The following is a 17,871-nucleotide window of genomic DNA, read 5'->3' as shown; positions in this document are numbered from 1 at the left end:
ACTGCATTTTCAGTAAGCTTCTTAACACAAAGTAGGAGAAATGCAGGCCAAAATGGTCCAGACAAACCAAGAGCTCACCAGTCAGCACCACCAGAACAAGTTAAATTCATGCAAGAGTTTTTATACTTTTATACTTGAATCAAAGACCTATTGTTTGCTATTCCATTTCAAACATGTTCAGCAGAATTCCTGACATTCCTTGTCAGTCAATGTGACCGAAACCAAAAACAGTTGGTCTTGCAAAAGGTAATAACTGGCATGGGACCAAGTTTCGTCCTACAAAGGACAACGTTTCTTAGCAGTTCAAACTTCCCTTTCCGGACAGTAGCCAGGAAAACAGCAATACTATACACAGATTACTTAGCAGCTGGGTAGTAAAAATGCTCGGCATAGCTGAGTAGTGCTCCGTCCTTCACAGTAGCCTAGCAACCTTTACTACAGCATCCTTCTGCCTCTTCCACAGCTTCCTGGCCCTTGCTGGCTGCTGACCTGTGAGCAGTCACTTTACAATCTTGTGCTTATCCTGTTCACTCAGCCTCCACCTTTTTTCTTTTCGAAATCCTTTAAATTGCCTTTTTGGGCTCCAATACCTCTACAATGTTAAGTTGGGTAAGAGCCAGTTTAGCACTTTTTGGTTTACTTTTAACATTTTCCAGATGGTTTATTTTCCACAAAGAGTAAAATTCATACTTAGATTAGTGCTTTACTTCTGGCAAACACAGCGCAAAAATATTTACAAAGTACAAAGCCTATTTAAAATCATACCTACCAAAACCCCTGAATTAATTAGGAATGCAGAAGTACAGAAAAATCCTGTGTCCACCTCATTTATTTTGACACAAGCAAAGCCAGAGACTGTTTCTTCAGTTAGATGGTTAGATTCAAAATCTAACAGGAGATGACTAAGTTGGATGTGAGAATACTACTTCGCATCAAACTAATGTAAAACTTCACCTTGGACTGTTACCCAAAAACTGTATGTACTACAGCCAGAAATAAGCATTTGACCAAATATTTTTTAAGTCTGCATATGATTCCCACTGGTAACACCATTTTCAACTCAATTCTGAGTTTAGCATACCTCCCTTTGTGACTCTACCTTTCTGGAATGTGATGAAGGGGAAAGTAAATTTATTAACATCACAGAAGCAGAGGTTAGGGTGCCATATGCCAGGCACTGCTTGAATATAAGAGACAGCACATGCCCAGAACCATTTATAGTGTGAGAACAAAGAGATGTTATTGCGTGTTACTTTCCATAATTCCTTGAAATATAAATCAGCAAGTTGAAGATAAAAACCCCCAAAAAAGCCCTTAAGTCAGAAAAATGAAAACATACAAATACCATGCAGTAAAAGTGGTACGGAAATTGGTAGATGTGATGTTGTAAAGGTCCTAATAATTCAAGACACTTTCAACAGTGCAGCAAGCATACATGAGCACTCTAAGAACATCTGCAACAAAGATACTGCTATCTAACCACACAGATGGAAAAAGCCTTAAATTCCTAAGCTGTCTAATATAACTAACAAGAACTTGGAAATCCAAGTATTGCTCATCCTAGCTCACTGAAGGAAGTAGCTCAACAGATTATGAAATAATTTAGGTTGGAACAGACCTCAAGATGTCAACCCCCCCACCTTGGAGCAGGGCTAATGCTGTAAAAACTGCAAAGCTACTATCGAACATTTTTATGTAACTAAAGTTATGGCACTCTGACAGAAATAAGTAAACTATATTCAAAACTGAACTATTCACTCAACTACCGACATTAATCTAACTTAAATATTATTTAAAATAAATTTTGAAGAAAATTAAGGACAGTAATTAAGGACATCAAGACACAGAAAAAACAGCAAAATTATGGCAGAGTTACATTACAAGTAGCTTACAACACACTAATTCCATTTTGTCCTGACAGATGGTTCTTAGAAAGCAGTTACGGTAGCAGGCCTGAGCACATACGAGTACTTTTCAGGAAGTTTAATCATACAGACAGAATAAGGATTAATCAAAGAATTCTGTACAGCAGTTGTATAAAGGAAAATACTAGGAGACAATTTATCAGGATAATTAGGTGTTTACTAGGAAGCACATTTGTTTCACATGCCAATTCACAATCAGAGTAAAAATACAAGGTGCATTTCAAGAACTGATAACAGAGTTACATACTGCCCACTCTGAGGAAGATCAGACCATCATACTAGCAAACATGCAAAGTTGGAAGGGATCAATCATAAAATCTACAGCTATAAAGCAGAGGTGAAGGCCGAAGAAATGGCTGGCCTATTCTGGCTAACAGAAGGAAAAGCAGAGCTACACATAGTTGCACAAGTAGCTCATGCAATTCTAAAAGACACAAAAAATGCTTTTTTTAGTAGAAACAGGGAAGTGTCAAAAAAACTGTACCAAGCATAAGACCTCACATGAAATACCGAACAACTAAAAAAGCACATATGTATTCAACGACAGGAACTTAAACTGAAGCAGATGCAGAAAACAGAAGTAGAATAGTTAGGATACTGTAACATCTTTAATTTATATAAAATCAGAAGAGCTTGTGCTTTTTGCTAGGGTAAACAAAGGTTGAAATAAGTTATGAGAACAGATGTTAGCCATATATAGAAGCAGGATGCAGACTCTAGAGCACTGGTGCTCTTACCAGTAAAAATATTCTCCCAGGTGCCCTGACTGATCCATCTTACAGGCACACTTGTGATTAAACTCACTTCTAGATCTGGAGCTACCAGGTTGGGGAGTCATACCAGATTTCAAGATACTGCCTCTTTTCTCCCACCCCCTTTTGGCCCTCCTCTGCAGTGTAAAGCACAGTTTACTCCTCAAATAATTCAGAAGATCCAACATAGACTCCTGTCAAAAAAGTAATGGTTCCTTAAGTAGTAAGGCCATTAATCAGCCATGCTTTCTGCATTATCATAGTTACAGCTGGAGTCTTTCTACTAATCATATGGCACACCACCAAGTATTTTACGGTGTAACAGCATGCAGGTAAGATGCACACTGTTAAAAACTAAAATCTATCACACAGATGCTCAAGACTGCAATGGAACTGGACCTGCTGAGCCAGCCAGTACTTCCCAAGTCCATGTTCCTCTAATTAAAATAGAACCGACAACATCTCTCTGCTGAACCGCTGCTGTTCCCATATGACCGGTTTTCTTAGTCAGGAAAGGCACAGAATTTAGGCTTGAAAAGAAAAGGAGGCAGAAGTCCCAGCAAAATCCCAGCCAATGCTCCCAGTCCCCCCTCCTTTTCCTGTGCCATTCCCTTCCCACCTTTCCAACTCCAAACTCTCCCCTCTGGCATTAACACTTGCTTTGAACTACTGACAGCAAAAGGTAATAGATCCAGTGCAGCAGCTCAGGTTAGAGATGCAACAAGTGGCAGTCCAGGTCTGGCCAGATTTGGGTAAGAGCTGCCCACCCTGCTCCATTATCTTTTCTTGTGAGCATGGATTGAAATTTTATTGGGGAAAAGAAAAAAAAAATAATAAGTGAGAGCCTGGATACAGGCAGATAGGCTGTAACGAGTCAAGAAATAATAGAAAAAAGCACATCTAGACAAAACAGATTCCTGGGGTGCATGCCTGCTCTACCAAATTCAGACAGGTCCAGAACTCCACCTCCAGTGCTACCTTCAGGACTATGCTGAAAGTTTAGAGAGGAACGAAGAGCATTCGTTTAAATTGAAAGTATTTTGTTTAAAGCACAATTTTAAATAAAAGGCTTACATTCTTACCTTAGCTGCTCCTTTTTTATTTTAAAATTCATGTAGCTTAAGAAGCAGTATTTACAAGCCCAAGGGAAGCCTGGACAGACCTTTGAGCTGGTAGCACACTCAAGAAACGGCCACCGAGCACTAAGCTCTTCAATGCTACTCTTAACACAGGTTATGGCCTACAGTCTTGGTTCTCTTTTTGTTACTAAATACATATAGATTGTATTTCTCCAACCTTATCTATCTCAAAGCCCCCACTTAATCCAACACTACATTTGAAAAGTTTCTGAAATCCAAAGACTTCATGCAGTTAAAATAATTTTATTCCATAATGCATTCCAGCACTTTCATTTGATCATTTTCAGTTACCAGCCATTTAAACCAATTGAGTAAACAATGCATTCTGAGATAAGCCAAGTCAAAGGATTGAACACCTTTTTAATAGTTTAAACGTATTGAATTCAAACTACCTTTTCATGCTTAAACTTAAAAAAAATCATCCCGAAATACTCAGGTCCTTTCTGTCCTTCCTACCCTCTTCATACTTTCTTCTCTATCCTCTTTATTTTCTCTTTGTTACTACTAAAAAGATTAAGCAACCTTATTTTCACGAGTTAATTGTCACCAATGGCTTCTTGCTACCTTATCTACAGTTTGCTAAATAGCTGGCTATCATGGGTTTTGCAAATATAAGCTATTTAATAGCATAGCTATTTAAGTTACTAGGATTACAGGTAAGATCGCCTACATGCCCACTACATTTACCACCACTGATAAAATCATTCTTAGAGAATAGCAGAAAGAAAGATGTTACACTATACACCTCTACTTGTAAACAGAGATTGCACAGACAATGCTGCCACTGTCATCAGTCTCCCCCGCACCTGGCCAGCTCCCTCTCCAACTGTTTGCAAGTGAATCTGGTTCCTGTTAATTCACTAAATCAACATGCAACAAAACCAGCAGGGCAACCCTGCATCTTTACCTGTGAACTAACAGGCAGAAAGAAAAACTTATTAGATGTTGCATATCCAGTTAAGGAAACACAATACCTCATCAATACTGAGACCAACTCCATTATCTGGAGCTGTTGTTTGGTCCCAGTTGTAATTAGAAATTAAAAATTCAACACTGCTTATAGAAGCCATGCTCAGTTTTTAAGCTGCAAATTAATTACCACAGTGAAAACATTAACTGATCAGAACATCTCCAACACATACAAATGATACACTGGCCTATACAGCACTGCTTCTTAAGTACTTTGGTTTCCTCCTATGGGTTCTCAGGATAACAACTGTTAACTGTAGCCAGTATCTGTCAGACTGTGATTATCTCACTAGATTAAGTTTAGAGCTCACCATCAGCAAGGGAATTTCATCCTTTAAACACTAGTTACATACTCAGGAGGCACTTCTCTACTTTTTGTTACAGGGATACTGTGCTCCTCTATCATCTACACCCCTTTACAGCAGGCATACAAGCATTTCTTAACTTTCAAACTAAATGGAAAGCAAGTTTATTCTTAAATGTATTTGTCTAAAAACATCTAGAGAAAAAAAAAAAAAAAAAAAAAGAGTCCTACTTCACAGCAGCCAACATACATTAAAAAAAATCCTGAATGAAGTGTTCCCAATTGGAAAGCCAAAACAAGACAAGACTTGACATAAGAAGTCTTTGACAGCAAAAATTGACAAATACACACCGACCCTGTAGGAAAAACACATCCCACAGAGGGACATGTGGCACAGGAAAACCTCTGAAGTGTAAGAATGACAGGGAGTAAGGATCAGAAAGGGGTAAGATTTCAACAGCTTCAACGCACCTTGCACCACCGTTTTTTGCTTCCCCTTCATTTCTTTAATAACCATTATTAAAGTATCTTTGGGCAAATGGAAACTTGAGAGAATGAAGCAGTTTAAACAAGTTATTGGCACCGGCTGTAGATACTGTGAGTTACTTTACTGCCTGCCATTTGTGCTTCACTTGCTGTTCAGATAGTTCTGTAATGCAAAACAGAAATTTCTATTGTGCCGTAGAAGGAAGTACCATAGGTAAGAAGCGTTTATAATTAGACATTCAAATAATCATCATTTAAACAGTAAATCTTCAGTAAATTCTGAAAAATGTAGGATTTGGATATTGCATCAGCCAAAATTCAAAAGCAGACTGAACACTAAAAATCCTCAAATTCCCCATTTAAAATATTTAAAATATTAAGCTTAGTTCTCCTATTTAAATACTACATTTAAGAAAAAGTTACCTCATTACAGCAATTCCTCCATAATATTACAATTACATGGAAATCAGTCAACACTGAAACTCAGCTTTAAAACTCAAAAAATTCATGTTATGTGGCATCTGCCAGGAACTTCCCTACTGATTTGAAACAACACTTACTTTCTTATAAGCTCACTCTTCTTTGCTTGCTATAACTTTTTGAAAGGCAGCTATGCAATAAAAACAGTGACCAAAATGCAAGCAGATTTCAGAAAGACGTGCATAGAACAAGCAATAACAGTTAGGCGGTGAAACAGTCATTCCTGACTAAGATACCCTTCTGGTTTCAAACTCTACAGAATAAAGTGGTTGTGTATCCATTCCTTAGAGAGCACCACAGTTGTTAGGAAACAGTGATTTTTAATTTTTTTTTTTAGGAACTTATTATTCATAAAACCCCTAAAGCTATTACATTCAAGCTGCAAAAGGAGTCACAGCCAAAATATAATGCACCAGGTACAGTTTCCTTCAACAGAAACATTCAGAAAACACCTTAATCGCCTCCCTGACCCCATATGCAAGATCTTGTCATTCCCTTCAAAACAAAGTAAATACATATATGCCATGTAACATACAGAATTCAGCAGGGCAGTGCAGCTGACATTTATAATCTCAAAAACAGCATCCAGGGGCAAGAGCTGACAGCCATTACCTTCCTTCAGACTTAACAAGTTAATTTACCTATCATTATTCAAATCCCTTTTTCGAGATTTAATTTAAACAAACAAGAATATTTCATTCAAATTTGTTTTGAATTTATATGGTTTTTTGTTTGTTGGGTTTTTTTGAAGTAATTAGAACATGACAATGCAATTTGATATTTCAAGCTAATCAGGAGAATACACAGCTTCTGAATATGCACAAGTATTTACATACCTGGCATACTTTTTCTGATCATAACGTATTACACTCAGCAGTTACATACTTCCTTGTTGCTTTAGTTTGTGGTCTATATCAAGGGGTATTGGATGTGTTGAAATTAGAGCATTTAATGCACAAAAAATGTCACTTCAAAATTCAAATTTACAAAAGCTGAATATAAATATATAGATACATAAATAGTAAAAACATATTCTACCTTTAAAGGTGACTTACTAACTGAAGTATAAGGGTGTAGGCTGATGTCACAGCCAAGACTTTAAGAGCCTGCTGTCACTAAAATACTTATCTTAATCTCCTCCCCAGTTATAGCCCCTCATCCTCACAAGTTTTTTTTTTTTCCCCTGCCCTGAGCCCAGCAGCTAGGTAGTCTTGGGAGACTGAACTAGCCAGACAGCTCAGCAGAAAACTAAGCCTGCAAATAAAACAGCTTAGAACAGTTTTCTGCTGGATCCCTCTGCTGATTTAACCCAGACCTACCGGCCATGCAGACAGAGGAGCAGATTCTGCTGACACGTGGGAGGGGGGAGAACCTGTGCCTGGAGATGGGTGAAGCCTCCTCCCACAGCTAGCTGCTACATCAAGCTGCACATCACCTGCTGTACTAAGTGAGAAGTCGAGCAACGTTTCAGAATTAATAGATCTAACCCCTTTTACATCTAGTTTTAATCAGACATGTAACAATTGAATCCAGCTTTACTACTTTTTTCCATCATAAAATAATCTTTGATGAAATTCACTATTGAAAAGAACCAGTTGAATAAACTGAAGACAAAAAAAAATTTCTCTGTCCCTTTTAAGATGCCTACCACTACGAATCCAAACAAACTCTGGTTGTAGATGCTTAGTCAACTTCAGTCATTGAGTTCCCCTAGAACTTCATCAGTTAACATGAAACTCCTTTAACATCTTTTCTATGAGGAATTTTAATAGGTTACAGTCCATAAACTATCCTGACTTAGGTTGTCAGTTTCTTTGAGAGAGTTTTATTCCTTTAAAAAAATTTTGCCAACCAACCTGCTTCAAAACAACGCAGAAAGAAACCCAGAATTTTTGAGCCCACTTTTTTAAACACAAAACTGGTGGAAAATAAATAAATAATCAAAATTTATTCTGTGAGATAGAAGGATTCCTGCTTTCCATCCTTGCAGTTTCTTCAGTGGCTGAGGAACAAGCACCCCTAGGACCATGCTTTTCCAAGAATTCTCATCTTCTTTAATAGCACAGGCAAAACACCTACTTTGAAATGGGAGCTCTGCAAAACTGGCAGCACTACCTTTCACTTGGGAGGAGAAAATGGAAGGGAAAACCTGCTCTTTTGACTCAATAATTAGCATAACATTCAGTAATGAGTTAAAAAGTACCATTTTTCCCTTTTTGCATAACACATGAGGAAACAAATGCAATTAGTTTCAGGAAGAACAGTGGCATTTCATCCTAGTGGAAAAGAAAACCACAAAAGTGCCCCAACATTTAGAGCTAAAATATAACCAGTTCCAAGGTTTAATTTGCCCCATAATGAACCACAGCAATGAAGCAGTTACTCCTGCATTTTTGAGAGGGAGGGCCAACTTATCAGCTCCAAGTTAATAGTACACCTGCCAAAACACAGATTTTAGTCATTCTGAAGAGAACAAAGCATGATTATACAGCCAACACTGGCATGTCTAGGACTGATTTAACTGGAGCTATGACACCCCCCCCCCCCAAAAAAAAAAAAAAAAAAAAAAAGGTTAAACTTGGCAGGAAGCTCCAAGAAGGAAGAATACTTCTGTGGTGACACTATACAAGTAAGTAACTTCTCCACCTTACCATATATAACCCATGACTTTAAGATACAAAATTTAAACATCCTCTTACTTTCAGTTACTGACCTGAGGTAAGCTCTCAGTAACATGGTCAAGTAAGATAAAAATGGTGAAATTATTTTTATAGTGTCAATCCAGGAATGCACATTTATGATACCAGCTGTTATTTCGGTTCTGCTACTATAGACAGCCAAGTCATTCGGTATTTAATATATTTTATCTATTTCTATCTATGCATATTGTCTATATTTTTGTTGACTTTAATGCCATAGTTTTGCCTCTAATAAAAACAAACAAACAAACCAACCACAACCAGCAAGCCAAAGCTCCAATAACAAAAAAAAATTGCTGCACTTTTTAGAGGCATTATTACTGAACGTCACTGAGATGACTTTCACCGTTTCACATTTTAAGAAATCATCAGAAATAAAATTCAAGGACAAAAGTCACCCATGCTGCAAACCCTCCTTGCAAACATGCATTGTACAAGGCCATTACATTTCAGAACTTGAAACACTGAAGCATGCTTAGAAAAAAGTTTATACTCAGTGATAAGGAAGCTTACAGATTGCAAACAAAAAGCCATTCTCTTCTAAGGTCAAAGAAACCACAAGATAGCATTCAACATCCAAATACAGTTCAATGATGTATAACTTCTCTATTCTTTTGAGGTTGCAGAACACAACACTCTAATAGAATAATAATTTTTGTTAAGAGGGTCCAAAGGCATGCATTGTGCTTGCAGTCCCAAGGGGCGGGGTGGGGGAGAATAATCTGTAACTGAAAACTCAGTTATATTTCAATATTTCCTAATGCTAGGCTTACACTATCAATGCCCAAATCCCAACCCCATTCTGCAATCTGTTTATTTAAGTACAATATCTCATTTCACAAGTGTTATGGTCAGCAGCTAAACTTATTTCTCACTGTGTAGGGGAACGAACAAAACTGTGCAAGTATTTTTACAACTAATGGGAGGTGTTTAGCTGCTGTTTTTCCATTGACTTCTATGGAAACACGTTGCTCACTCACTGCAGTTTTCAGAGGCAAGTATGTGACCACAGCCTTAGATACCAGCTTTAAAAAAAAAAAACAAACCAAAAACCAAACACAAAACCACCAAGCCAAGTAATGCTTGAATTCTTCTTTAGTATCCAAATATGGCAAAGACTCTAATCCAAAGTCCTAGACTTCAATTTATAATGTTACCCCAATACAGAACTCTTTTTTTTCAAAATATACAGTCAGCAAATGTGACATACAGACTAGAACATGACTCCCCATGTTGGGCATCAAGAGGTCAGCAGCCTCTTGCAGAAATCTGCTAAGGAGAGAGTCCAACATGGAGCAGGAAAAGAGAAAAAACCTTCCAGCAGCTGTAAACTGATCACTAGGTGTCTTACAATGAGAGAGAGGAAAGACAAGGAGAAGATAAAGACATGAAGAACCAAGTAAGATCCAGAAAAAGATCAAAGTATCATTACTCTTGAATTAATAATACTACCTGTTAAAGATGCAAACAGCCTCAAGACCAAATACAGCACAACTTTACAGTTGTCAGATGGACATAGCTGGAGAAACATTAAGTGAAAGTTTGCATTAAAAATGAGTTATAAATGGGGTTATTTACATAGGTGTTTTAATTATATGACATTTAGCTAGTGTTACAGCCTAGAGTCTCGTTTCCAGCATTAAGGACTATATATAAATATACCTGCACATTGTTTACTTTGAGGGAATTTGTTCTAAATTAATGAGCATTTTTTTCCACCTGTTAATGTCCAGACTTGAGATACAGAAAACCACCAAGCGGTAGCAAGTTTCGAAGATAACAGATCAAGGTGAAATAAATGACTATTGCAGTTAAGTCTTCAACTACAAGTAACATAACTGCTGGATGTTACTCCTCCTCTGGAAGCTTACAGACCATACAAATAGATATTGTGCTACAGAGCAGTAGTTCACAAAATTTTATTTGACAGATACTGTATAAAAATCATTAAGTTCCTAAATACTAATTTTAAATGCTGAAACATAGCCTTCAACTGGAAATCAGCCTCTATGACATACATTGTAGTGCTAGTTATTTCTACTGCAGATTGAGACAATCACAGCAGTGACTCAAACCTGTTCTTTCTTGAATCCCAGCATCTTTCTGAACACAAAATATACAACATATTTATATACAGCAAGTAAATATATCAACTGAATATAAAATGGGCATAACATAAAACATTTCCTTTGATGAGCTGGAAGAAGATACACCATAGCTCAAGGCTGCTAAGCATTTGCTGCTCCCACAGAAGCCAGCTAGCCTTCGGGGTCTCTAAAAAATAAAATCCCTGTCTACACAGTGTGAGCACACATCAAATAATGAAACAAAATTACTGGAAGTAATGTTTTATGAAGCAAAATGGACCACCTTCATATGACATAACTATATTCAAAAGAAAAACTTACTAGAATTCAGTGACGTGCTAACTTTTAACAGACCACAGCCTTCTGTTATCATGGGATGCTGTTTCCCAAGTTGATTAAATTCTGCAATCCTGCCACAGTTTGCATAAGGGTGGTTTGATTTTGGGTTTTTGGTGGTTTGAGGGGGTTTGTTGGTGTTTGGGTTTTTTTAAGAATACAAAATGGACAAGGTTATTAAAACTAGAGCTCTTTCCTGCTATACACTTCCAGATGCTTCAGGATGTATGACCAGTTCTTATATTGTAATGCAGCAGTACTATCTTTACAGCAAAGCACAAGGCAGGGCTGCTGCCACTCAGAGATCAGACAGGAAGCAGGTGTACCTGGAACAATTTCTAGCCTTATGCAATTCAAATAATTAAGAATAGTGCAAAGCACTTAATGACTGTGACTTCCTATACAAGCACAGCATGGAAAACTACAGCATAAGAATTTTAAACTGGTAAATAACTTCTGGCCCCACTATCTTATCTATCTGACGTTAGTCAAAGCGATACCACTTTCTCAGAGATGTGGCTCCTATGGGTTTTATGAAGGTCAGTTTCCTTATGGAAGAGGAACTCCAGTTAGTCCTCCAGAAAAAAATGTTCATTCCCCTCCAGACCTCACAGATACCAGCCAGTAGGAGCTTAACAGTTAGCTAGGCAATACAAGCAGTTTCAAACCAATTACAGCACACGCGGCCTGCTATAGGAGGTGCAGGAGCCACCCAGTACTGGAGGTGCGCACCCTGGGACCGCCAGGCTTAGCCCATCGGGGACACTGAGGATGTGGAAGGAAACAGGAGAGTAGAAGTTCTGTGAATGAGAATGTCACGAGGACGAGAGGGAGGCGCAAAAGGCGCAAAATACATACCTGCAGAAAATGAGTTTTTTTAGTTTTGTTACAATATGATAGGCGAGCAGTAACTGGCACAGTGTTATTGACAGAAACAACTCCAAGATCCACTGCCACTACGAGACCTCTTGGAACTTTCCAAAGAAAGTTAGATTGAAGCTCAAATCTGCTGAAAAGCCATCTCTCTTCTTCCTCAAAACTACTAAAGACCATTCTAATAAAATTTAATTTTGAATTTTCTTGGTAACTGTACATTAGATGATTCTGAGCAAGTCTTCCCTGTTTAAAACACAGTCAAGAGACAAATTATGCACCCTATTGATTTCAGAATAAAGTTCAGAAGATGGCAGATAGGCTTAACTCTAGTTTCTTTTTCTTCCTCTCTCCAGCCAGCTAGCATAAGTTGCTAGGTGGAGAAGTTAGAAAGGAAGTAGTTTTTATAGGTTCTTGAAAATATCTCCATTTAACTTTAAAGGTGTTTAATGGCATAACTTGAGCAACCCTGCTACAAATAACCTGTAAAAGCAAAGAACCAAAGACAATTTGTTCTTGCCTTTCTCAAACTCCAGGACACCATCCCACACCAAAAGCAACTGATTCAACAGTTCTGTCAAACCACATCACACCTCCTTTTTAGGTTTTAAAACCAAATGATTTCTATTTTCTGACTGCTTTTCATGAGACTAGTTTGAAGAATGTCACCTTAAATGGATGGTCCTCTTGCAGTTTTACTGTTCACTTGTATGTTTGATTCCTTCAGATTTCAAGTATTGCTCTCATTAGAACTGTCGCGTCCAAATTCAACAATCCTTGAAACTCAAGCTGTCCTTAATCATTTCAAAAAGCAATATAAACTCAAGACACTTCAGACAGCTGCAAAGGATCCCGGGATGCCAGAAGAGCGGGTGAAAGCCATAGCAAAGTGAACCCTACTCACATATCCATCTACAACAAACCACTTTATCAGTATTGTGTTAGTACACATAATCTGCACAGAATCAGCTTTGTGCTTTACTTTGCATTCATGGATGGGCCTATGCCGTAAGCAAGATATTCTGAACTTTTTGTAACTTCTCCTACAAGTACACAAAGCTGCTGCACTAGAGATAAACTGCTTATTTTTTAAGGTAAAAGTCTAAATGTGACTGTTAAGTGCACAAGTCTGAAATCAATCCCAGAACTGCAAACCTCTGCTTTCTCTACACTAGACTTCAGAAAATAAAAACCTTGCATACTCTACCCAAACATATTACTAGCCTTCTTCAGAATACTAAAAAAGAATCAGGAGAAGCTGCACCAAGCCCTTAAAAAAACACTGGTCTCATAACTAATCGGGTGAGTGCCCTTGCTCAGAAAAAAGCATTTTGACTCCACCAGAGAAAAAAAAAGTTACCCTTTCAAAGAGTCAGCAAAACAGCTGAGATGTGCTAAAAAGACATGTAAGTATTAGTGCCCAGTCTTGCAGATGAATGCTTGTCTTTTATTTTCAGAAAAACATAACTTTATCGTAATCGAATGACACACTTAACCAAGTTTAAGTTTGAACCCAGGAGACAGTTAAGAATGTTCAAGTATTTTTGCAATTTTTAAGACACCTGCCTTTCAGTCAAAATATCGTTTAACTCAAAACTCCTTGACTATCCACGATGGTCTGAAAAAATTTCTTTCAATTTTTTTCTCCAGGCTTTAGATAGGTAAAGTTCACCTCCTAATCCTTAATTTTAGGTTATCTTCTTAATCTATAAAGTGTATCTATGAACATAAAAAAACATAAGAACTGCTTATGAGGACGTTATTCTCAAAATAGACCATGTTCTTTTCCAGAGAAACTTCTCACCATGCCACCTGCACAAGATTTTATAAAGCACCCACAGTTTGCAAATCAACATTAGAGGCCATGGATACTATGTTTCATTTTATCACACATACCCAAAGCTAAAAGTGTTCTTTACACCTTTGTCTGTTTCTGAATGACCTTTAAATAGTAAGTTTATTTTACAATTCTACAGAATTGAAGAAGCTGCTACCAACAGAACTCAAGAGTTGCTCCTTACTTCCTTGTTCAGCCCTCAAGCTTGTTAGTTTTTCTTCCCAACATAGGAAACATTTGCATATCTATTTGTTTCCCTTTTTTTTTTTGCTTTGGCAGAAACAAAAACCTTTTCCCACCTCCCAAAAAAGGAGCCCAAGGAAACTTGTGCATACAAACTTAGATGGTCATTGTTGTTATTAAAACCCTGCTGCGGCTCTCATGGCTCTTCTGTTTGTGGCACCTTCTCCCCCGTCACGTCAATTTGGCACCAGTGAAACCACACCAGAGACGCTGTCCTACAGATTCCAATTCCATAAAACTACTTGGAGAGAAATAACACCCTTGTCTTTGAGATGCTGGCTTTGCCTATTGCCTGCCAACCACAAGCCCAGACATATATCCTTTCTGGATCAAATATACTGGTGGAAGGGGCTCCCTTCCCCTGACTGGAAAAATTAGTTCCTGCCTGTTTGCTAAGGAAGTAGCTCGAGTAGCTTTCCTTACTACACCATGTTAAGGGCAGTCATTTTTCTAATTTGTTGGACAAGGAAGAAAAACTCCTTCTTAATGAAAATAACTGAGCTAGCACAAAACTCAAACATTTGTAAACTACCTAGAACTGCTTAATGGAGAGAACTGAACCACTACCACCAGCAGTCTATGAAAAGCAGCAGCGAGCAGCCGAGGAACGCATGCCGCTGGATCCCTGTCTGCAGCTATAGCCACGGCTGAACTGTTACTAGCCACACCAAACAAGTCCATCAGTCAACCCTGGCAGGTTTCCACTCCCACTGTGTGAGACTCGAAAAGACTACAGTAAAAGTATAAAGTGAAACTTCTGATGAACGGATGGGTTAATAGAACAGGGGATACTGTCACGATTGGCAGTCATTTTAAATTCCATGTTGAACTTAATTACAATAGCGTACAATAGTATATTGCACCACTAGCATACCATTGTCTTCCAATGTTGTCATTCAGCTGGCTGATCAAGAGACATCATTTTATTTATCATATTCGATACTGTATTCAAACTTCAACACAAAATCTGGGTGAGAAAACTAAGTAGCTAACTAAGCACATGTGCAACAGCAGTAATGAAAGCAGCAAAACAGGTACATATACCAAAGTTATAACCAAAGCATGTTTTTTTAAAATGCTCTGCCATTATCCACATACACAGAGGTGATAACGGTAATCAGTTCACAGCAGTAACTGACTCAGCTCTAGGTGCTACGCTAAACCACAGGGTTATGAATTCATTTCAGATATGGACTTTGCCATTGTCACCTTAGGAGGCTAAAATACAGCAACGCACTTTTGTCTAAGGAAAGCCACTTAATACTTAAGGTACAGCAACTCAGTGAACACAGCAGCTGACTAGGAGGGCACAAGCTGCCTACAGACAACTTGCTAGAAATTAAGATGTTGGCCACGACCTGAAAGGTATGTTCCAAGAGTTTATTGTCTTGTGCTACAGACAGAACCACAAAGGTAGCTGAGCTAGGTCCTTTCTTTATCAAACAAATAGTGAAAGTATTCTCAGGAACAGTCCCATGACTGAGCCTTGTCTTAACAACCCATGCATGATGACCTTCAAGACACGCTGCAAAGGGCTTTTAAAACAAAGTGCTTCAAAGTTGAATGAAGCTTTTTTATTTCTACTGGACTATTTAAGGACTCCTAACGGGGGTGGGAGGGAAGTAACATGTTGCTGCACATTTGGCACATTCAGAACAAAAAGGAAAGCGAGTTAAAATGGCTTTAGACATTTACGGAAGCATACAGATTTCCCCTTTTGGGTCACCAATTCAAAACACAACTATAACAGCAAGTCATAAACATCTGTTCTAGTAAGACAGCCTTCCAACACCACAACTGCCAAAATCCTAGATGCTCTCGTACTGACAGACGGACCAAGGATCCATTCAGCATGAACTGAACAGCAACCTCGCTCTTTTCAGGTGCCTTTGTCTGTGCCAACGGCTGAAAGCAAATCTGGCAAGTGCACAAGAGTTTCTACTGGTTTTAAGCCACCGTCTTTTCTGTCTTGGTGTTTGCCAAGCGGGTGAATTTCAGCAACGCTAAACGCACACAACGAAAAACAGAAATACGTATGATCGTTCAGCAGCGAAACCTTATTAAACCTTTCCTTCCCAAGGCGCTGGGTTTGCTGTAACCGTCAAAAGCTAGGGCCGCACAGCGCAGTAAGAGAAGTCTTCTGGATGCGCACTGTGGTCGCGCACGGGGTTCTGTCCCGCTTCAAGGGAGCTGCCGGGACGGGGCTCTGCCTGCGCCGCAGGTGAGCTCTCTTCCCCCGCCCTTCCGCTGCCAGCCCGCCGCCAGGCAACCACCCCGCCGCCAGCCCCAGCTGCTGGCACGGGCTGCCCGAGCCGCCCATGTTGCGACACCCGCCGCCCGGTGAAGCCAGGCTCCCGGCCCGTGCCCGGCCGCGGCCCGGCCGCCCGTTCGCCGAGCGAGCCGCCCCCGCGCCGCCACGGCGGGCCCACACGGCCCCGCTCGCCGGGCAGCCTGAGGCGGGCGCCGCCGCCGTGGCCCGGGGAGCCCCTCGCCGTCCCCTCGGCCGCCCGCGGCGGTGCGAGGGCCCCTCCTCACCCCGGCATCCCCCCACCCCCGCCCCGGCCGGGACTCACTGTTGCTCGACTTGAGGTCCCGGTGCAGGATGGGGACGATGGCCTGGTCGTGCAGGTAGAGCATGCCGCGGGCGATCTGCACCGCCCAGTTCACCAGGATGTGCGGCGGGATGCGGCGGCCCCCGCGGGCGGCCCCGGCCCCGGGGGCGGCGGCGGCGGCCAGGGCCCGGTTGAGGGAGCCGCCGCGGGCGAACTCCATGACGAGGCAGAGGTTGGGCTCCCGCAGGCAGACCCCGTGCAGGGCGATGATGTTGGGGTGCCTCAGCATGGAGAACAGCTTGGCCTCCTGCCGCACGCTCTCCGCCGTGGCCGTGATGTCCTCGTCGGGGTCCTGGCGCGCCGCCTTCACGGCCACCTCGCGGCCCCGCCAGGTGGCCCGGTACACCTTCCCGAAGCCTCCCACGCCGATGATCTCCTGCAGCTCCAGGTGCTGGAAGTCGATCTCCGTCAGGCTTCCCGCGGGGTCCCCCCGCCCGCCGCCGCCGCTCGCCGCCGCCGCCGCCACCCCGCCGCGGGGCTGCCGGGTCACGTAGTTGGCGGGGAAGATGCCGAGACGGTGGCGGATCTTCCCCGCCCACCAGCCGTCGTCGCCGGACACGGCCGCGTCCTGCGACAGCACCTCCACCACGTCCCCCCCGCCGCAGGCTCAGCTCGTCCTCGCCGCTCGCCTCGTAGTCGTACAGCGCCGTCCACAGCGGGCACGAACCCCCGCCGGCGGCCGCCGCCCCGGCGCCCGGCAGAGCCATGGCAGCGACCTCAGCCCCGGCGGCCGCCAGCGCCGCCGACGCGGGGGCGCCCGCCCAGCCGCATCCTCACCTGCCGCCGCCGCCGAGCGGGAGCCGCGGGAGGGGCAGGGGCGGGGCCTGGGGCAGGGGCGGGGCCGCCCGGCCCGGTCGCCGCCGCCGCCGCGGGTCTCCGGCAGGTAGGGCGCAAGCGCGCGCGGGGAAGGCGGGGAAGGGGAGCGGCGGCGCCCCGCGGCCTCCCTCCCGCCTCCGCGCTCTGCCCCCGGGGATTGGCCGCCGGCCGTCACGTGGGGCCGAGGGCTGGGGGCGGGGGAGCGGGCGGGCAGGTAGGTGCCCGCGCGCGCCCGCCCACGCGCGCAGACTGGCAGGCTCCGGCCGCCGCGGGGAGGGGGCGGGGCGCGCGGCTGAGGTGGTCGTCAACGGTC

At 41.9% G+C, this 17,871-nt stretch overlaps 1 protein-coding gene across 1 annotated transcript in view; it reads right to left on the bottom strand.

Moving 5' to 3' along the window:
* Positions 1-17,616, bottom strand: part of MAP3K21 (mitogen-activated protein kinase kinase kinase 21) — a 43,468-nt gene extending 25,852 nt beyond the window's left edge. The window contains 2 exon segments of the mRNA XM_055714099.1: positions 16,704-17,337; positions 17,339-17,616. Coding sequence (XP_055570074.1) covers positions 16,704-17,337; positions 17,339-17,449 — 745 coding nt within the window. The 5' untranslated portion in view covers positions 17,450-17,616.
* Between the last annotated feature and the right edge of the window lie 255 nt (positions 17,617-17,871).

Source organism: Falco cherrug, chromosome 6, assembly GCF_023634085.1.
Source record: "Falco cherrug isolate bFalChe1 chromosome 6, bFalChe1.pri, whole genome shotgun sequence".
Classification (NCBI taxonomy): Eukaryota; Metazoa; Chordata; class Aves; order Falconiformes; family Falconidae; genus Falco; species Falco cherrug.
This window is presented reverse-complemented; position numbering and strand designations above follow the sequence as displayed.